The sequence below is a fragment of the Onychostruthus taczanowskii genome, unplaced genomic scaffold (genome assembly GCF_017590055.1).
Source record: "Onychostruthus taczanowskii isolate IOZ18803 unplaced genomic scaffold, ASM1759005v1 scaffold238, whole genome shotgun sequence".
NCBI classification, from domain to species: Eukaryota; Metazoa; Chordata; class Aves; order Passeriformes; family Passeridae; genus Onychostruthus; species Onychostruthus taczanowskii.
The window spans coordinates 80433-102320 of NW_024499662.1; the positions used below are offsets into that span (position 1 = coordinate 80433).

At 50.6% G+C, this 21888-nt stretch overlaps 1 protein-coding gene across 1 annotated transcript in view; it reads right to left on the minus strand.

The window, feature by feature from the left end:
- Window positions 1-1737: 1737 nt before the first annotated feature.
- RAB10 (RAB10, member RAS oncogene family) overlaps window positions 1738-21888 on the minus strand; it is a 48107-nt gene continuing 27956 nt past the window's right edge. Inside the window, exons 2-6 of the mRNA XM_041405607.1 lie at window positions 18360-18420; window positions 10655-10793; window positions 7646-7735; window positions 6854-6955; window positions 1738-4575 (exon numbers count right to left, since the gene is read on the minus strand). Coding sequence (XP_041261541.1) covers window positions 4492-4575; window positions 6854-6955; window positions 7646-7735; window positions 10655-10793; window positions 18360-18420 — 476 coding nt within the window. The 3' untranslated portion in view covers window positions 1738-4491. The remainder of the gene's footprint in view (window positions 4576-6853; window positions 6956-7645; window positions 7736-10654; window positions 10794-18359; window positions 18421-21888) is intronic.

A 21888-nucleotide genomic window follows, 5' to 3' on the forward strand; every position in this document is an offset into this window, starting at 1 on the left:
GCAGGGAAGGAACAGGGAAAACGATGGAGCAGCTATAGGGATGGAAAAAGGAGCAGGGAAAGAGGGGGGACAGCTGTAGGAAAGGAGAGGAGACAGGGAAGGGCACGTTTGGAACAGAGCCGGGATGGGGACGGGAAGAAGGACACAGCAGCAGGAGGAGGAGGAGGATGGGAACGACCCAAGGCTCACTGCCCGGGGCGACACGGACACGCGGGACCCCCGGGGCTGCTGGATGCCGTCCGTGTGGGGAAGGTCCCTGCCAGCTCCCCCCTCCCCGAGGCTCCTTGGGAGCTCCCCCCCAAAATCTCCCACCCGCGGGTGGCCGTGCGGGGCTCCCACACCGCGAGCCCCCCGGGATGGGGAGGATTTGGGATCGCTGGGCTGCTCCCCACGGCCTCGCCCCCTCCCAGGGACTGCGGCCATGACACACTCCCGGCTTTATTGCCAGCAGCCTCTCCCGGATACCGGCGCCATGGGAACGGGGACACCATGGCAGCGGGGACACCGCGGCACGGGGACACTGTGGGAACAGGGACATCATGGCAGTGGGGACACAGCGGCATGGGGACACTGTGGGAACAGGGACACCGCGGCAGGGGGACACTGTGGTGGCAGGGACACCGCGGCACGGGGACACTGGTGGCAGGGACACCACGGCATGGGGACATTATGGGAATAGGGACACCATGGCAGCGGGGACACTGTGGTGGCAGGGACACCGCGGCACGGGGACATTATGGGAATAGGGACATCATGGCAGCAGGGACACTGTGGGAACAGGGACACCACGGCATTGGGGACACTGTGGGAACAGGGACACCATGGCAGCAGGGACACTGCAGCATGGAGACACTGTGGGAATAGGGACGCCGTGGCAGTGGGAACACCACGGCACTGGGGACACTGGGAACAGGGACACCTTGGCAGCGGGAGGGCAGCAGCAGCAGTGGGTCCTCTGCTGTCACCACGATGGTCACTGTGGGACAGGGAGAGGGCAGCAGCAGAAATGTCCTCTGCTGTCACCACGATGGTCACTGTGGGACAGGGAGAGGGCAGCAGCAGTGGGGCCCCCGCTGTCACCACGATGGTCACTGTGGGACAGGGAGAGGGAGAGGACAGCAGCAGAAATGTCCTCTGCTGTCACCACGATGGTCACTGTGGGACAGGGAGAGGGCAGCAGCAGCAATGTCCTCTGCTGTCACCACGATGGTCCCTCACTGGGCTTTGCTGGAGGGGACACCCCCGGCCCCCAGAGGCTGCAGAGAGCTGGGATCACCCAGCTCTGGAGGCTGGAGAGGTGGCAGAGGGGACAGGGTGGGGAAGGACAGTGGCACAGCAGTGGGAGCTCTTGGAGAGCTGGAACAACCACCCCCCATTCCCACCCAAGGCAGGGGTGCAGAACACGGGGTGCAGAACACGGGGTGCAGGACATGGGATGGAACAGCTGCTTCCCAAAAAACGCCCAAAGGCCCTCTCCAGCAGGACCCCAGAGGAGACCTCACACCCCCAAGATCTGTCCCCCCTCCCAAGGGGGTCCCACATAGGGGGGACCGCTGCCCTTCCCACCATCCTGCCCTCGGAAAACGCCACGGGCAGCTTTGGGAAAAGCAGCAGGAACAGCTCCACCCCCAGCCAAACCAGTCCTGAAAGTTTGGGGAGACTCATCCCCCCTCCTCCAGGGCTGGGCTCACTCCCACCGGAACCAGAGGGAATTCAAGGGGCCCAGGAAGTCACCACTGCAAGTTTATAAAAGCTTTTATTTGCTCTTGGTACGACCAAGAATGGGACAGTGATCTTTTATACAATTTGATACAGTAAGTGGTACAAAAGAATGTGTTTTAAATAAAAAGCCAGAGTGGAGTAGCAAAAATATTAAAAGATTAAGTAAAAAATTGTCGGCGTGGGAATTAATCCAAGACCTTGATGCTGTTTTATTCCACCGTCCGAGTCCGAGGGCACGAAGCGACCCCGGCGTGTGACACGGCCATGGGACAGAGCCAAGCTCGGGTTTGGTTTAGCAGGACCAATTTCATCGTTTAACACTTTTTTTGGTGACAAAAGGGCAGCGCTGAGCTCCCTCCGCGGGCGGGGGCACGGAGGGGCTGCTGACACCTCCCGCTGCCCTTCTCTACTCCACAGGGCTGGGCTGGGGCTCCAAGCAGAGCTTTCACAAGCAGTTAGTCTGGAACTAGCAGGGAGTTGAGATACCAGCAGACATCAAGTTACTGCAAACTCCTCCGACATGATCATTATTATTATTAATTTTTTTTTAGGGGTTTTTTATCTGTTTCAGCATTCAGCTGCTCCCTCCTCCCGGCCCTGCCCTGCCTGAGCCCGCGGGTGCAGCTTGGACAGGAACAGAAATAGACCCGAGAGAAACAGCTCAGTTTTATTGACGGGGAGGGACGAGGGGGCGGCGGCGGCAGCGAGTGGCACCAGCGAGTGGCCTGGGCTCCACCTGTGCCTGCGACGGGCACAGCGTCTACAAAGGGGTCACACACAGGGAGCCGAGCCCCCGCAAGCAAATAAAAAGCTCACGTTTAAAACAAGGATTATACAAAAAAACCCCTTGATGTAGATTTCGCCATTTTTTTTTTTCCCTTTTTGATCGCGTTAGAAAGTGCAGATTTAGCCGAAAGTGGCCGGACTCTGTACAACGCTGAGCCCCAGCTCACCAGCCACTCGCCTGGGAAGGGTTAACACACACGGGGACAAAATGCCAAATACAGAGGGACAGGGAGACACCTGGGTGAGTCCCCACACGGGAAGGAGCCGCTCCGGACCAGGAGTTCCGTGTTAAAACACCGTCATTTCATTAAAATTCACTCAGCGTTAGCGGCTGCGGCGAGGGCGGAGCGGTGCCAGTCCCGTGCCAGTCCCGTGCCAGTCCCGTGCCAGTCCCGGTGCCAAGGCCGCGGGCGGAGCGAGGCACAGGCGGGGCCCAGGAACGGAGCAGGGCTCGGGGCGGCTGCGGCGTTTCCTCCCCGCCGGGGCCGGGATTCAGCGCCGGGGATCGGCGGCCGGCGATCCACGTGGGGCAGATGCTCCCGCAGGGAGAGCGCTCGGCAGCGGCGGTGCCGGGCCCCTCCTGAGGCAGGACAGGGCCAGCAGGGCCGGGTGACAGCGGCAGGAGTGGCAGGACAGGGCCAGCAGGGCCGGGTGACAGCGGCAGGGAGGCCGGAACGGCCGCTCCGTGCCGGGGATCGCCCGCCGGGATCCCGGGCGGGGCTGGCCCGGCACGGCCGGCGCGGCTGCGGACACTGGAAAGTGGAAAGTTTCCAGGGAGGTAATAAATTAAACTGCCCTCTGGCTGGTTTCTTTCCTTTCCTTTCCTTCTCTTTCCATCCAGTTCCGCTCAGCCTCGGCCCGGCCCCGCAGCCCTCGGGGACAGAAGCTGGGAGCTCGTGTTAATGAACTGCTGTCAGTTTGGGAATCCATGTTATATTCATACACAGAAAGTAGACAACCACATCACCCTCCATAGAAACTAGTGCATGCAAATAACTCTTCCATATGGGGGGAAAGGCCGGGGCTACGCGGGAGGAGGGAACCACTAGTGACGGACAGGCCTAGGGGGGTTAGTAGGAATCTCAACATTTTTACCTCGGAAGCTAAATCAGTGCTTTGTATTAAATTTTTTGGCAAACACACCGCGTTGCCATCCTTTCCATTAACACATCACACCATGGAGAAATGCAAATCAAAGCAGCATGCAGGCAAAAAAAAAAAAATAAAAGAAAGTAAAAAAAAAGAGCGGCAAAGTGAGAAAAAAAAATGGCAGCAGGAAGAGTTGGGAACGGCGGGATTGGCAAGAGGAGACACAGCAGGTTACATGGAGTTTGCTTTTGTTTTGCACCACCCTTTGTCCTCGATGCATGACACCAACGTTACAGAAAGCAACCACTATAGAGGTCAGGACTCAATGGCACGGGGGGATGGGATGTCTCCTGCACATGCTTCCACCAGAAGAGAGAAAAGAAAGTGAAAATAAAAGTTCCTTTTTCCACATAAGGCACAGGACAAAGAAACCCCACTCACGGACTCAAGGCGAAAATGAGTTTTTCCTGGCTCTTGCCTGATGCATCTAGAGAATGTGGTGACTCAAGCACATGATCCATGACAGAAAATTCCACTGTTGTACAAAATCAATTGTTAATTCTAACCTTTATTCTTATACAATTCGCAGAAGAGAGTTGAGTATGATTGCTCTGGGGTTTAATGGCAGGAGGGACGGGACTATAATACAACCCAAACGTAGTGGTGAGCTGAGCAGGGACATGGAAATGAAGTCACGGAGATGAATTTCCTATACATGTGTCGAGAAAACTGGAGGAGGAAAAGCTGTCCTAGCCGGAAAACCAAGGGGAGGCAGGAGCTGGTTAAGATGAGGAACAAAACCATTGGTTTGAGGTTAAAAAAACGGGCAGAGTGGTTTGTTTTGCAGCGAGAAAAAAGGGGCGGTGGATGGCGATTGGTGAGAGAGGAGAAGGTTCAGCAGCACTTGCTCTTCCAGCCCGTCACCCCACCGCCACTGCTGATATCTACATTTTCACTGTTGGGCTCTTTTACAGGGGTCTGCAAGGAAAACAAGTGAACACAGTTAGGTGGCTCTGGAGATCCCCCAGGAAAACACCCAGAGCCGGGGGGTGGCATCAGCAGAGGGAAGTGGGATCAGCTGTGCACAAAGAGCTCCTCGGAAACGCAGCGAATCCTCCCCCCACTCCAGCACAAATGTGCAAAACCAACTTAAGGGGTTTTTTTCTTTGTTGTTTGGTTTGTTTTAAATAAATGGGAAACTGGGAAAAAGCCCAGAGTTTGAACTGGGACCACCCCAAAGACAAGTGGAACTGTTTTAGGTCCTGCACGCAGAGCCAACGCTGGGTTTGGTGGAGCAAGGAAATCCCAGCCTGCAAACACCACAAGCTGAACTCAGATGATGGGAACTAGTGACCTCCAAAACCCACAGTTTTTATGGATAAACTGGGCTTGTTCCCAGCCTCTGCTCCCTGCTCGTGGCACAGCAGCTGCCAAGGAAGGGCACACAAGCTCCTCCTTGTCACAGGACGGAACCTGGTGACACCAAAGCCAAAACCCCACTCCAGTGGGTTTGATCCAACACCAACATCTACTTCCAGCTGTCTGGAAAGGAAGCTAAACCCTCACCACACTTCACTCTCCACATTCCCTTTTTAACTCCCTCTGCCACAGCCTTGCAAAAGAACCCCCAGGATAATGACAGAGGCCAAAAATGAAGATTTAAGACCCAAAGGTTGGTATGTTTGCAGCTTGACCTCCTGTTCACCAAAGGCCAGGGGTTTTCACCCCATTTATCACACAAAGCTTGTCAAAAACTGATTAAGAGATGACAGGACTGCAGTGACAACTGGGTGACGTTATCCACATGGGAGAGGGAGGAAAGCAGGGCTGAGCCAGGCTTGGGATGGGGTTCATTTGTGCAGGGACAGGAACAACAAGGGCCAGGGCTGGCCAGCCCACGTGTCTGGAGCTGCAGAGCTCCCATGAGCTGCTCCTAGGCAGGAATGTTCCAGCACAGGGGTTTCTGTGTACACTGAGCCCTTGGCCATGGGAGCACATCCCACAGAAACAGCCCCAGAGCCACGCAGGGATCCAGCCCAGCTCAGTCCTGGAACACTTCAGTGGCACCTGCAGGAAGCTGAGGGATTTCACGTTCCTGACAGAGATCAGGGCCACAGGTACAGCAGCTCTGGGCACACAGGGATCTGCCACAGGCCATGGAGACAACCCAGGGTGGCAGCAGGGCCAGGGCAGTGCCCGTCCCCTGTGCTGGCACTGCTGGGGCACCTCCAGTGCTGGGGGCAGCTCTGGGCCCCTCCTGCCAGGAGAGACCTGGAGGGGCTGGAGCGTGTCCAGGGCAGGGAATGGAGCTGGGAAGGGAATGGAGCCCCAGGAGAGGCTGAGGGAGCTGGGAAGGGAATGGAGCCCCAGCAGAGGCTGAGGGAGCTGGGAAGGGGCTCAGCCTGGAGAAAAGGAGGCTCAGGGGGGACCTTGTGGCTCTGCACAACTCCCTGACAGGAGGGGACAGCCAGGGGGGTCAGGCTCTGCTGCCAGGGAACAGGGACAGGACAAGGGGAAATGGCCTCAGGCTGGGCCAGGGCAGGCTCAGCTTGGACACCAGGAGGAATTTTTTCCTGCAAAGTGTTGTTAAACATTGGAAAAGGCCCAGGGCAGTGGTGGTGGAGTCCCATCCCTGGAGGGATTTAAAAGCCCTGTGGATGTGGCACTTGGAGACATGGATCAGTGGTGGCTCTGGCAGTGCTGGGGGATGATTTGCCTTGGTAAAGCTCAGAGAGCTTTTCCAGCCTCACTGACTCCATGGTTCCACGGCACGCTGCACCTCTGAGGAAGAGGAGCCAACCACCAGATGATGTGGGGCAATGGAACCACCCCCAAGGACATGCCATGGCTGGGAGCACAGCTGGGAGGGGCAGAGATTGTTCCTGCCCCACCCTCCACACCTGAACTGTTCCCAACTGCCCCACAGGAGCTGTCAGTGCATGGACAGACACAGTGGCAGGAAAGGACAATTCCCTCCACACCAGTGGAAATATTTAACTCCAGCACAGGCACAACCCTGAGTGTAAGGGCCAAACAAACAGGAATATCAGTTCCCTGGATCTGATGGATGTTACTCCCTGTAGGCAGGCCCCCTACAACAACAAAACATCAAACAAGCTACAGAAGTTCAGCCCTGCTCCTTCAGGGACTCCTTTGCAGCACAGCAAAGTCAAACTGCAATAACACAGGTGAACATCACAACAGGAGAGCTGGAATTTCAGGATATTTGTTCCAAAGGAATGCTGTGAGCACCTACCTTTCGAAGAATGTCTTCTGCTAATGTGAGGAATGCCTTCTCAATGTTTATATTTGCTTTTGCACTAGTTTCAAAAAACCTAATACCGTGCTCCCTGGCAATCTGCAGCAAACAGAGACAGGGAGGTTAGAGATGCTGGGGATGTTCCAGTGGTGCCATCACCGTTTTGGGATCAGCAGCATTTATAAAGCAGGGAATTCTTGACTAGACATGAACTCAGGGGTGCCCAGGTGTGCCCAGAGGCCACTGGCCCCTAGTCTGTGCCAGCTCTGGGGTGGCAGCAGGGCCAGGGCAGTGCCCGTCCCCTGTGCTGGCACTGCTGGGGCACCTCCAGTGCTGGGGGCAGCTCTGGGCCCCTTCACACTCTGGGAGCTCTTTCCCAGCCTCAGGGATTCTCTAATTCTGTGACTCCCTCAGCCCCAGTGGGCACCAGCAGCACCAGCCAGGTGAGGTAGCTGAGAAGATTCAGAACTTCACAGTTCAGAACATTTAAATCAACTAAATAATCCCCAGGCTGTGTCTGGGCCTAAGAGGACAGACACCACACACTGTGACACTGTGAGGAACTTCAGGGACGTCTGGGAATGCTGAGTTATCAAAGGAAGCAGAAACTGCAGCTGAGCTCACCCCATTCACGGCAGTTTCTGAGCAAACATTCCCAGGACTCACATCCATCAGCTCCTGCATTCAATCCCTGGCACACCCCTCTGGGGCATCCCAACCCCCCGGAGCAGGCAGAAGTCTTGGCAGTATTGGCTGACTTGGATAAAGAAGTTTTTGTGTGATACTCACCTGTTCACCTTTTGCTTTAGGGACAACTCTTTTATCTTCCATGTCACACTTGTTTCCTAACAGCATCCTCTCCACATCCTCGTTGGCGTGCTGGAAGGACACAGGGACAGGGTTACAGGGTCACACATCTCCCCTTCACACCCAAAATATCTGCTCCACTCGGGTGTGGCCAGGCCATTATCTGCACCTGCAATCTGGGGACATTTACAGCTGCCCACAATGGAGCTTCACTCACTGCAGCGGCAGAGGAACAAGCTGTTAATTAACCCCAGCCTCTAACGACTTCTTAGCACTGGTTAAAGGTTTTTCCCTCCTTGCTTTGTCACTGCACAATGTGAGAGATAAACCAGGGGACAAAGAGGGAGTGGGGAGGAAAACAGGGGGCAGGACCCAAAGAGAGAAATGAGGGAGAGAATGGAACCAGAAACACAAGCAGAGAGTGGGCAGGGTCTCCAAAGGAGCAGGGAGGGGAAGGGTCCGTGTTTCCTGCAGGGTGTGGGGCAGGAGGATGCACTGTGAGCCTGGCAGGGATAAGGATGTTATATATATTTTGGAATAATTTGTGCTCATGTGAAATATATGGGGACTATGTTATGTTTGTAAGAAATCTTAAAAGTTTTAAGCACGCCAGGCAAAAACGGAGAGGTTGCTTCACAAAATTGCGAAACCACAGCAGGCAGCAGAGAGAGACATCTAATTAGCAGCTAATAGACCAGCGAGGAATGAGCCTTTTCTCAGGGATGGTTCAACAGTGAGTGCTCGATGAGTGAGTGCCTAATCGAGATGGCCAGAGCCATCAGGAGCTCGCATCTCAATGCCAGGTTCCAGTAACTCATGATTGGCACCCATCACTTCCCAGGCACAGCTTTGTTCAACTCAACCCAGAGAGAAAAAAAAAATAAAAACAACATAAATGTGTGAAACCCTGAAAAGAAGAAAAGAAACCCAGACACAGTTTTGTTCAACTCAACCCAGAGAAAAAAAAAAAACAACATAAATGTGTGAAGCCCTGAAAAGAAGAAAAGAAACCCAGACACAGTTTTGTTCAACTCAACCCAGAGGAAAAAAAAAAAAACCAACAACATAAATATGTGAAGCCCTGAAAAGAAGAAAAGAGACTCTGCCTGGGGCAGGAAAAACAGTATAAAAACTGACTCTACCCACAGCCTAAGTGAACAGAGGGAATTGCAGTCAGTGTTCACCCAGCTCCTATCCCGGGGTCGGGGCTGTCCCTTTGATTGTTAGCTATCGAGACTGTACATCAGTCGTGAAATAAATTCTATTTTTTATTAATTACTAAATTGGCTTGATGGAATTTTTACCTATAACACCAGGTTCCAGAAGTACTGAAGGAGGATGCAGAACTCCAGGAGCTGGAGCAGATCACCTGGGCTGTGGTCACACAGCTCGTGCAGGACAAGCAGGAGATCAGGTCCAGCCAGTCTGGCTTTGTGACAGGTCCTGCTTGACCACCCTGATCTCCTTCTGTGACCTCAAAGGAGGAGGGAAAGGCTGTGGATGCATCTGCCTGGGCTTTGCTGAAGCCTTTGGCACCTTTTCGCATGGCATTCTTGTTATGAATAAAAAGTTATCTATTTTTGTTTAAGGTTGCAGGGTTAAAACCGGTTGGACCGGTTGCTGTTAAGTTAGCTTCATCGTTAAGAGTTCTTCTTTAATTGCCTGTTAATGGTTGGTGATTAGCCATTGTCCCCCTGGTGCTGGGACACTGGGACCCTGCAGTACCAGGAGAATGGGAGTGACATCAGAGCTCGTATGCAGATGAGAAATGCATTGCTCCAAATCTTCCCGTTTTCCAGGAAAACCCCTAAAAACAATGAGCCAACACAGAATTAGGGCACCTAGGTGATGTCTAAGGATGGGCACGAAGTCCAGTACCTGCTTGGATCCTTTTTGCTTCTCACCCTGACCTGAAAGGATGTTCACTAAGGAGGGGACAAGGAGTGTAGGACTGAAAAGCAGGAATCTGCTAATCTCTTGTGAGGACGGAATCCCCAGCTCTGCCTGCAGACCAGCCTGAATCATCATCATCATCATCATCATCATCATCATCATCATCATCATCATCATCATCATCATCATCATCATCATCATCATCATCATCATCATCATCATCATCATCATCATCATCATCATCATCATCATCATCATCATCATCATGCCTCCCTTAGCACACACCTTTCAAACCCAGACACTGAGGAACAGCTGCTGTGAGTAGTAACACACAGTGTAGCTACTCTGCAGCCCCTCCTGGCTGTGCTGCCCCTGTGCCCTCCCCGTGTGCTCTGAGCTGCTCCCAAAGCTGCTCCCAGCGAGCTCCTCACTGCCCAGCCTCCTCCAGCACAAGCACACACTTTGCTCATGCACACAGTGGGTGTTTCAGGACACCACAGCATCCTGTTTAGTGTCCAGCCCCCCTTGTTGAGTTTTGGCTGCTGGGAATTTCAGATTTCTGTGCTGACAGGCTCTGGACCCCAGGAGAACACTGCATGTGAGCTGGAGAAGGCTTCCAGAATTGATTGAGAGCATTGGGATTGTGGGTGTGGAGTTGGTTAGAAGTGGGTGACAGCACAGGGTGGGAAACTCAGAGTTTGGGGTTCTAGAATATAGAAATATATATGGGGCAAGATGGAGGTTTTGGGGCAGAGGCTGGTCCTTCTTCTTCACGGGTTTGGGTGGTATTTTGTAATTGGACAGAAAAGCCCACCCTGCGGAGTTTGAGGGATGAATTATTGGGTTAAAAGTGAAAATAATTTAGGTGTCATTTCCTAATTGGATAATTTAACCTTCAAAAACCTTGCACCAAGAGCCAGCTGGCCATCTTGTGCCTTGCTAGCGCAGAACCCACAGCTGTGAGGCTGTAAGAAACACTCAACACCTGAACGTGACCCATCTTCTTGAGTGCCTTCAACCCTGGACAGCGGCACGAAAAGGAATCCAAAAACCAGCGACCCCCGGCAGAGCCGAGCTCTGGGGACCCCCGGCACTCACCTCGTCGATGTTCCTGAGCCACTTGCTGATGTTCTCGAAGCTCTTGGCGTTGGTGATGTCGTAGACCAGCATGATGCCCATGGCCCCTCGGTAGTAGGAGGTGGTGATGGTGTGGAAGCGCTCCTGGCCCGCCGTGTCCCTGCCGAGACAGCGCAGCGCGTCACGGCCGCGCGCTCGCCTGGCTTTGCCCACAACTGTTCTGGTTTCTTAAATAGATTACCCAGAATTGTTCTAGTTCTAAATAGGTTTGTGTGGTTTTTTTAATTAATTTTAAATTTTTTACATTGAAAAAATGTGGTTTTAGAAGTTTTGTGTACGTGGTTTTAATTAAAATGTATAAAATTGTTTAGGTATTTTAATATATTTTTGTATTTTTATTTAAATTTAATATATTTTTTTCATTTTCATTTATATAGTTGCAATATAATTTTAAAAATTTTTATTTACAGTTTTCATGTATTTTTTAAAATTTTTCATTTACACAGTTGTAATATAATTTTAAAAACTTTTATTTACAGTTTTAACATATTTTTTTCATTTTCATTTATATAGTTGGAATATAATTTTAAAAATTTTTATTTACAGTTTTAATATATTTTTTTAAATTTTCATTTATATAGTTGCAATATAATTTTTTAAATTTTTATTTAGTTTTCATATATTTTTTTAAATTTTCATTTACACAGCTGTAATATAATTTTTAAAATTTTCATTTACAGGTTTCAGGTATTTTTTAAAATTTTCATTTACAGTTTTCATATATTTTTTAAAATTTTCATTTACACAGTTGTAATATAATCTAAAAAATTTTTACTTACAGTTTTAATATCTTTTTTTTAAATTTTCATTTACACAGTTGTAATACAATTTTGAAATTTTTTATTAACATAGTTTTAATAAATTGTTTTAAATTTTAATTCACATATTTTTAATATGTTACATTTTTATTTATATAGTTTAAATATAATTTCACTGCATGCTAATTGATTTTTTTCAGGTCGTTTACATTAATTAATTAATTTTTAAGGTAGTTTTAGGTAGTTTTTGCACTCTGGGAAGTGAGTGCTTTATATGAGTAAAATTTTCTTTTTTTTACAGGTGTGAGTTGATTTTTTAATAAAGACAGATTGTAATGTAAATTAATTTTTATTTTTCTAATTTTTTTAACGAGAACTTATTAGTTTAATTGAAATAAGTTATTTTTAAATAATGTTTTATTTCTATGTAACAGCACGTGCCGCAGACAGCTCTGAGGGAAGCAGGGTGGGCCCACAAGAGCAAGAACCCAACACCCCCTGGGACCCCCACCTAACCCTGAGAGCAATTCTGTTCTCAGGTCAGCCTTCCAAAGCTTCAACTTGCTCTGAGAATTAATTGAGAATTAATTGGAAGTGATGTGATTCAGATTGGAGGCTTGCAGTTTTCAGTGACGCTGTCCGTGTCAGGAGGACACGGAGCTGCTGGAGGAGACCCCGGAGCTGCTCCAGGGCTGGAGCCAGGCTGGCAGAGCTGGGGGGGCTCACCTGGAGAGGAGAAGGATCCAGGGAGAGCTCAGAGCCCCTGGCAGGGCCTGAAGGGGCTCCAGGAGAGCTGCAGAGGGACTGGGGACAAGGATGGAGGGACAGGAGCCAGGGAATGGCTCCCACTGCCAGAGGGCAGGGCTGGATGGGAGATTGGGAATTGGGAATTGTTCCCTGGCAGGGTGGGCAGGCCCTGGCACAGCTGGGGCTGCCCCTGCATCCCTGGCAGTGCCCCACACCAGGTTGGACACTGGGACACCCTGGCACAGTGGCAGTGTCCCTGCCATGGCACTGGATGAACTTTAAGGTCCCTTTCCACCCATTCCATTTCAAGGTGTTCCCAAATTTAAACTAGTCTAAAGCAAGGTGACACACTCCATAACCCCTCCAGAAAGGCCCAGTGTCTCCCTGACCCCCAGCTCCTGGCTCACAGCCCAGCACCCTCAGGCACTGATGTCCAGCTGCTCCTGGAGCTGGTGGCACCAGGACAAGGGCAAAAAGCAGAGGGGACAGCCAGGTCCCGAACCCAGGGATGCCCTGCCAGGCCTGGATCTCTTCCTGCGGCCCCAGGAGGTCACTGAGTCCACCCCCAGCTCCACAAAACACCCACGAAATGTTCCTGAAAATGTCTGCTGTGCTGCTGGAACCTTCCCCAGCCTGCTGTGACTGGCCAAAGGGCTCAGGTACAGCCCAGCTCCCGCTGCCTGGGACTGTTCCCAGTGCCCATGTCCCCAGGAACACCCAGGACACTCAGCTGGAGCCTCACCAGCCCCACACTGGGACATCTCCAGGCATTCCTGGTTGCTCACCCCACTCCCTGCCCTCACAAGGAGCACACTGCTCCCACACTGAACTCCAGGACCTGGCATTTGGCTGCACTCAATTTCACAGGACTTTTTTCCAGTGACATTTCTCCAGCTGGCTGAGAGCAGCTGGAATTTTTTATTAGTTTAAATCAACTCCTTGACTGGATTTAAGCTTTACAGCTTCACCTTTTCTGGCTTATCTTCCACACAAGCCCCAGAGTCTCTCTCCTTGTCCCAGCTGTTAACTCTTCCCTGGCAGGGAGGGCAGGCCCTGGCACAGCTGGGGCTGCCCCTGGATCCCTGGCAGTGCCCAAGGCCAGGCTGGACACTGGGACACCCTGGGACAGTGGCAGTGTCCCTGCCATGGCAGGGGTGGGAATGGGATGGGCTTTAAGGTCCCTTCCCACCCAAACCATTCTGGGATTCCATGAATTAATTCATGGAGGAGTTTAATCCTTTAATTGATGGCTTTGCTAGCACATCCCAGAGAGAGAGGGATCCTTTCCTTCACTCAGGACAATCTCCTGCAAGGCATCTCCACAGATCTCCACTCACACCATCATTATTTTCTCTCTCCCCACGTTCTGTACCCACCTGCCAGCACCTTCTCCCAGGTCACTCCCTCCCACTGGCTCCTACCAAGCAGGACAGTGCTGGAAAAACCTGACCAAGCCCAGCAGATTTTTGGGATCTGTGATTCCTCCCTGCTGCCACAGGCCAGCAGCTGTCACAGGAACAATTCTGAGTGGTTTCACACAACTTGGCTGCTACTCACTGCTTGTCACATCCTACAGCTGGCTAGCCTGGTTAACTCCTCCACTGTTTTCTCTGGCAACTGGAGCTCAGCTAATGGAAGGGAAGAAAGCTGGGGAGGGAAGAAGAGAAAAACCTGAAGTGTTTCCCTTTTTATTTATTTATTTTTTTAAAAAGAAATGCCATAGCTGCCCTTTCCCCTGGTTAATGGATTCTCCATTCATTATTCAGAGATAACTCCTAATGGCTGGAGATTAGAGCTGGCTGAGGCAAACAGGAAATGAGTTATGGCTCTCTGGGTGCTGGATCCACCCTGGGCAAACTGCAGCAGGCACTGGGAGCACACAGGGGATGTTTGCTGCCCTGGCTCCCCAGCCCTCTGTTCAAACCTCTGGGATGTGGCAGCAGGCTCCAAAGCTTTGGGTGTAGGCACAAAGTGGCTCGCTCTCCCAGCTCCCATGAATGTGGGCAAGGATTATTGAAAGGGCCAAGGAGAATGAAACATGGCAGGAAAGGGTGGGAGCTTGGATGTTCAGCTTTGTGAAGACAAAGGAGGCTGTCCTGTGGGACTGGGGAAAGGAGATGCTCTAAGGAAAGTGAAAAATCTATCTGAATTATTCTCATGCCAACATTAAAATATGCATAAGCTGTATCATGTTAGAGGTTTAACCTGGAGAGAAAGGAATTTCTGGGACAGCTTTCCAGCTGACCTGGCAGAGACTAAAGAAACCTTAAAATGTATTATGATTTATTGATGAAAGATTTACATGGCTGCAGCAAGAAGAGATTAGATCCGATGATTTGTGAGCATCCTGCCAGCCCACGTGCCTCAAAATGAAGCTCTTCAACATATTAAACCATGTAATTCTTAGCAAAATAATCCCAAGAATTTTATTGCTGTCCCAGTGTTGTTACATTTGCAGAACTGTGCAGCCCAGTGTTGCACTGGAGGGACTGGGGAACACCAGGCTGAGGATTTCCCCTCCCAAAGGGAAAAGTGTCCCTGGCTCAGCTCTCCTGGCTGCATAAACCTGGCCATGGAGGGACATCCAGGTGGGAAGGGGCACCAGGGGGCTCAGGGCTGGGTTAGACCTGCTCAACACCTTCATGGATGGGCTGGGAGGGCATTGAGGGCACCCTCAGTCAGCCCCTGGATGGGATCTGGGCAGGCTGGATCCATGGAAAGGGTGCTCAGGCCTTGGAAGGAGCTGCCCAGGGTGTGGGCACATCCTGGATGTGGCACTGAGTGCCCTGGGCTGGTGACAAAGTGGGGATTTGGCACAGCCTGGACTCCATGGCCATGGAGGGATTTTCACACCTCAGTAATCCTGGGGTTCTGTGCTCTGTCAGGTACTTCATGACTGGGAAATTTCAGCTTTTCTGAGTAATACTCAGCCAGGAAAAAAATCACAGAATCACTGGGTTGGAAGAGACCTCCAAGCCCTTGAGTCCAACCCAGCCCCAAGAGCTCGGTGTAGAGGGTGATAAGTTCACCCCTGAGTCCCCTTTTCTCCAAGATCCTGAGGACACTCCTTTGGCCATGTAAATGTGCTGCCAGTAGAGATGCACTGAGAGAAAAATGTTATTTTATTGTCCTCCACAAAGCTAGGAGCTACACAGTAAAGCATAAAGCTGCTCCTCAAATTTGGAATCAGTCAGGAAGACTGCAGGAAAACAGGCTGACACACAAATGTCATTAAAGGTAGGAGAGTTGGAGGAGCAGCTAAGTAGGAAAAAAAGAAAAAATTACATTTTTAGCTGCTAGTTACATTCTTTTGAGCCTGTGCTTTGCCTGGATACCAAACCCAGCTCTGCTTTTGGTGCCTCCTGACACCTCAGAGCTGCACCTGAGCAGCCCAGAGCTTTTCCAGCTTCCATTTCCCAGTGCTTAAGGAATTCTGGAACCAGGGATCCCCTCTAGTTTTGAGAGTCCAAACCTGACCAGGCTCTTGTGAAATCCCTTGTGAACCTGTCCATGGACACCTGCAGCTATCCCTACATCCCATGAGGAGTTTCCCAGCAAAACTTTGTTTCCTGGTGTTTTCCACATGCCACTTTCCAGCCTCAGGCCAGAACTGATGTTCTGGTGTTGGAAAAAGGCAGCAAGTTCTATCAGACCCTCCCTACCTGTTCAGGATATCCAGGATTTTCAAGACGTGCTCTGACATCATGAAGAACCCTCATTTTTCCAGTTGTTCTCCCTAAAAAAGTCCCTTTCTCCCCAGGCAGTGCTGATCAAACCCGTGTCCTGTGCCACACTCACTTCCTGCCCACGCCATCAGGAAAACCCCACTTCATTTCTCAGTGGCTCCATTGTGTTAATGAGTTCTGGGAACTTGAGGATGCCAAAAGCCTTTTGGTTTCCATTTCAAAGCAACTCCACCTGATTCCTGAATGTGTGATATCACACCAAATTTTTAGCTCCCTGTCCCTCTGAAGTCTTCAGCAAAGCCAGCAGCATCTTCTCCTGGATCTCTCACTCTGCTCCTTCATTCCTTCTCTGCACCATGACATTGTGAATATTCTTCCAGCCATTCAGCACTGTAAACCCCTCCAGCTCCCAGCCTTTGGAAGTGTTTCCACTCCCCAAATGTGTATTTGGGAGAATTCCCTTCTCCCAGCTGCTGGAGCAGGCCCATCACTAGTGACTGTCCCAGCAGCAGTTCTCCCAAAGAGAAGCTGGACAAGGAGATGCTCAGCTCCTGGATTGCTTCCACCCAGAATCTGACACACACTGGCTCTCCTGAAAGCTCATTTCTTTGGAAGGCCAGTCCAGGGCTGTGTCCCACCCTGCTCCTCACAGGCACATTTCCATTTGGAGCAGCAGGAGAACTCTAACCCAGTCTGCTCCTTCCAGAGCAGCACCCAACCTTAACAGCTACTGAGTATTGAGTTACTTCTCACCCCTCAGGCAGGTTTGAATTCAGCCTGACCTTTGTGTTCCTGCTTTAGTCCTAAATATAATTTCAGAGGTCAGGGCAAGGATGTAAGACTGTCAGAGGGTCCTTTTCCACAGCCAGGAAGAGGTAAGGAGCTGTCCTGCTGTGTGGAGTGGTGTGGTGGCACACCTGAAGGACAGGGCCAGCCAGAGGGACTTGCACAAGCTCCAGAGGTGGCCCATGGGAATCTCCTAAAGTTTAATAGAACCAACTGCAGATCCAGAGAAATGTTCCCCTAAATCCATCCCCTGCTCACTCAGCTGCTGCCTTGCATTGTTCTGGGAATGTTGCAGAGCTCCTGCATGTGTGGAGTGAGTTCAAAGGCAGGAAGCAGTGGGGAAGTAGAGATGCACTGCACAAAACTCCTCCACAAGACACTGAGCCACTGCTGGGCAAACTCCTGCTACAGGAAAAGTTGGAAACACAACACTGAGATTTTATTTTATTTATTTTTTTTTCTGTAGGAGTTTCATTTTCTGCTTTCCAAGTTTCATTTCGAATGTGCAATTTGAACCCAGCAGAAACAAGCAGCACATTCAGGCCACAACTTCCCAATTTTGTGACATTTAAAAGTTGCCACTGTATAAATCTCAGCTCACCCAAGTCCACTTCCCCAAGGCACTAAACCTCACAATCTGTACAGCTTCATTACATCTTGCTCTTTATACCTGCATTAAATATCCTCATTTTTCTAAGTTTAATCATAGAGTTATGGAATGGTTTGGGTTGGAAAGGACCTTAAAGCTCATCCTGTCATGGCAGGGACACTTCCACTGTCCCAGGGTGTCCCAGTGTCCAGCCTGGCCTTGGGCACTGCCAGGGATGCAGGGGCAGCCCCAGCTGTGCCAGGGCCTGCCCACCCTGCCAGGGAACAATTCCCAATTCCCAAGATCCCATCCAAACCTACTGGCAGCTCTAACACTTCCTCAGGGTGCTGCTGACAGGAAGGCTCCAGATGCCTGGTTAGGAAGGATAATCACTCATAATTATCATGGGATGACTGGAAAGATCAGTGTCCCCCCAAACTGGAACCCACCCCCCTGCACCTACAGACACCAAGGTTATAAAGCCATGGAGTTGTTGAGTGGGACACAAGGGACAAATCCCAGCTCAGAGCCCTTGAGTGGAGCTGCAGAATGCAGAGTGAGCAGGAGCCCAGCCAGCCCCACGGGCCAGGAAAAGCCACCAGCTCTCCTGACCTGACCTGGTAAAAAGCCTCTGGTTCAAAGCACAGAAGCTCAAAGGAAGGAGCTGAGGCTTTGCCTCTTGTCAGACATCCCCACAGAGCAGCTGTGTTCCAGCCAGCTCAGAACCTCTCTACAGCTGAGCATGGAAAATTCCAGCCCAGTGCAGCCCTGGATTGCATTTTCTTGCTGACACAAAGCAAGGCTACGAGTCAATTTATAGTCACAGGCTGGAGGCAACTCCTCATTTAAAAATTCCAGTTTTAAACCACTTCCCACTAAATCACAGGCTGTGAGGATGTTCTCCCACCCAACAGGAGGTTTGCCAGCAGCCAGGCCCAGTGGTTACAAGCACTGCTACTGCTCCAGACACAAACATGGAGTGGAGTTACCCCTGTGGAAACACAGAACACAACTGCAAACCTGCATCCCTGAAGGGAATCCAGCAAGAGCAAACCCTCCCCAGGAACACCTGCTGCTGAAGGAAGCTCAGTGTTACTCACCAGATCTGTAGCTTGATCTTCTTTCCTTGCAATTCAACAGTTTTAATCTTGAAGTCTATCCCTAAAATAAAAAAAAACCACATAAATAAGTAATTAGTGTTTCGTTATTTTAAAAAAAAATCAATTTCACATCAACTCTGAATAGCTGAGACTGATCAGCTGCTTTTTTCTTCTTTTATTGAGCTGCCAGGTAAACCAGGGATGTCCAGGGACACAGAAATGGGAAGGGAGATTGGGACATCAGCACAGCCATGGCCTCAGGGGTCTGCTCTGGAACACCCTGAGCAGGAAGGAGCCACAGGGATCATCCACTGCAGGCAACTCTCAGAACTCTGGGCCTGTAAGCCAAAGCTTAGAATTAAACACAGGATTTGATCTGAGACCTTGCAAAAGGCTTCCAAACTTCAGTGCTGAAAGGGAGAACGTAGATTTATAATTCAAAGCAGAGACACACAGTGTCTCAGAAAGTTTAGAGCTTTAGTTTAAGATATAAAACAATAAAGTAGCTACCAAAGCAAATAAGGAGTTCAGAATGCAGTACTGGAAGGTTGTGTGTCATAACATAATTAGCTAAGAAAGCTTACACTGAAGCTTGAGTTCATAAGATGAAATATTTAAAGATTAGGTCAAAATCAGAAATATCCTTATTAGCAGTGTTTTATTAGTCCATAGCTCCTTAAAAAGTCTTGTAACTAAGGGTTTTGAGACCTTCTGAACCCTGCTGTAACAATGCAAGCCAATCTCACCCTTCCTGTCTATGTAAAAAAATAAGAACAATAAAAAACATAATCTAGAAACTCAGAAGTGCTGTCTCTGACTTATTCAAAAGTCCTTCAAAAATCCCCCTCCAGTCCAACTCCTGGCCCTGCCAGGACACCCCAACAATCCCCCCTGTGCCTGAGAGTGTTGTCCAAAGGCTCCTGGAGCTCTGGCAGCCTCACTGCACATTCCTGAGCTTCCACAGGGATGCAGAATGCTTCAAGGCACTCAAAGCTTTAACCAGCAAGAAAAGGAGAATTATCAGAGCTCAGTCTCCTTGTCCAGACCCATCCCTGCCTCAGCCTTGGGTATGGGACAGCCAAAGCCAGGCCTTGGCAGAAGTGCCACCAAGACTCTGAGAGCTCAGCCAAGCACAGACCATTGAGAAAGGTTTTTACTTTCAGTACCAATAAAGAAAATCTCAACTGCCACATCCACACACTGTTAAACCCCTCCAGGGATGGGCACTCCAAACCTCCCTGCCAAGGCCTGAGCACCCTTTCCATGGGGAAATTCCTGCTGGTGTCCACCCTGAGCCTGGCCTGGCCCAGCCTGAGGCCATTTCCCCTTGTCCTGTCCCTGTTCCCTGGCAGCAGAGCCCGACCCCCCCTGGCTGTCCCCTCCTGTCAGGGAGTTGTGCAGAGCCACAAGGTCCCCCCTGAGCCTCCTTTTCTCCAGGCTGAGCCCCTTCCCAGCTCCCTCAGCCTCTCCTGGGGCTCCATTCCCTTCCCAGCTCCCTCAGCCTCTCCAGGTCTCTCCTGGCAGGAGAACCCAGAGCTGTCCCAGGTCCAACCTTCCCTTCCCAAAGCTGCCCACAAGAATTACAGCAGAGCTACACCAGAGCAGCAGGAACACTCCAAACCATCCCCTCCAACTGCTCTGACACTAATTAGATGCCACCATCCTGGCTTTCAAATCCAATCAGAGAACACCACTGATCATTCCTCATGCTTTCCAAAAACCTGCTTATATTTAGACTTTTTAAAAGGCAGCAGCTGCAATCCCAAACTTCCCTCCCAAATCTACAAGGTCACTTTATACCAAGCAAGATTAAACAGAATTTATGAAATGCATTATTACATAAGAAGTTTGCATGGCAGCTCTGCCTTGAACTCCTTTTAGCCAACACCCAGCACACAGAATTTTTTGGGCTGAGAGCTGGACACGACCCAGCCCAGAAATTCCCAGTTCTGAGCTGGGCATGGAAGGACATCCCTGCAGGTGTCACCTGGACGTGGCACTGAGTGCCCTGGGCTGGGGACAAGGTGGGGATCTGTCACAGCTGGCACTTGATGATCCTGGAGAGCTTTTCTGACCTGAGAAATTCTGGGATTGTGGGATTTAAAGGCCTGCAGTGACTTGAGGCCAAGGCTGTGCATTAATCCCAGGATGGGCAGCCTGGGATGTCCCACCCATGTCAGGTCAGTGCTCCTTTGTTCTCCTGTCAGCCCCAGCACTGCTGCATCCCTGACATTAGGTTACATTGATGAATCAGTGTAGGAACTATCACACAAACGTGACTGGAAATATAAACCTGCTCAGTGATTGATTGCCAAGATACAAACCTGCCCCACATCCACCCAGTCCTGTGGGGTTTTTTTCAGCATTTCAGGGAGTTGTTTGATGCCATGTCGTGTCCCCAGCAACACAACCGAACAAATGAACATCAAACATGTAAATGAAATATTTTATATGGTGACAGTTACCTCTGGGCTGTGCCCAGATGCAGCAGAGTGTTTGAGAGCCACTTTTTATGTGTTAAGATAAAGTAAATTATTAACCCAGCCAAGGAAATTAACTCTTCTCTGCACTGTGAGGGATTTAGCCAACTCCAGTATTTGGGGATAAAATAAATCTCTAATCCCATGTTATTCTCAGCTCCCATTCCAATATAATACCAGTTCAGCCTTCAGAGCAGAAAGGTTGTTATAAATAGCAATGTATTTCCCTGGAAACACTTCCACAGGACTTCCAACACACTGGCAAAAGGAGACTCCTGCGTGGCTGTAGTGCCTGTCCAGTCAGGCTGTTGACAATAAACAGCAGAAACACAAAGGCTTCCCAGAAAACAGATATGGGGATGTTTCCAGGAAAATTCACTTCAGGAAAGAGCTGAAGAGTGCAATGGGTAGAAAACCTGACTGGCTGAAGAACAGACATCTCGTCATCACAGGGGGATAATGAAAGAGCTCATGAATTAAAGATGAGCATGAAATTACTCCCTCATTAAGTGTGGGTAAGATATTTATCACCTTCAGCAGGACAAGCTGGAATTCACAGGAAAACCTGGAAGAACATGGCCAGGCTTAGGAAAGAAAACCTTATAAACTGCAGATGTTCCAATTAAGATATGGAAATGTTTGCTACCCTTCAGCACAGCTCACAACAGGCAGATCCTCACGGGTCCCAGCTCACTTCTGCATCTCCTTCCCATCCCACACCTCCACCTGTTGCTGAGAGCAGCCTGGGGGTGTTGGTGGGTGAGAGCTGGACATGAGAGCCCCAAACCCCCCGTGCCCTGGGCTGATCCCCCAGTGTGGGCAGCAGGAAAGGGGGGATTCTGTCCCTGTGCCCAGGTGAGAGCCCACCTGCAGAGCTGCCCCAGCCCTGGGGATTCCAACAGCACGAGGCCCTGGAGCTGCTGGGAGAGCCCAGAGGAGACCCCAGAGCTGCTCCAGGGCTGGAGCCAGGCTGGCAGAGCTGGGGGGGCTCACCTGGAGAGGAGAAGGATCCAGGGAGAGCTCAGAGCCCCTGGTAGGGCCTGGAGGGG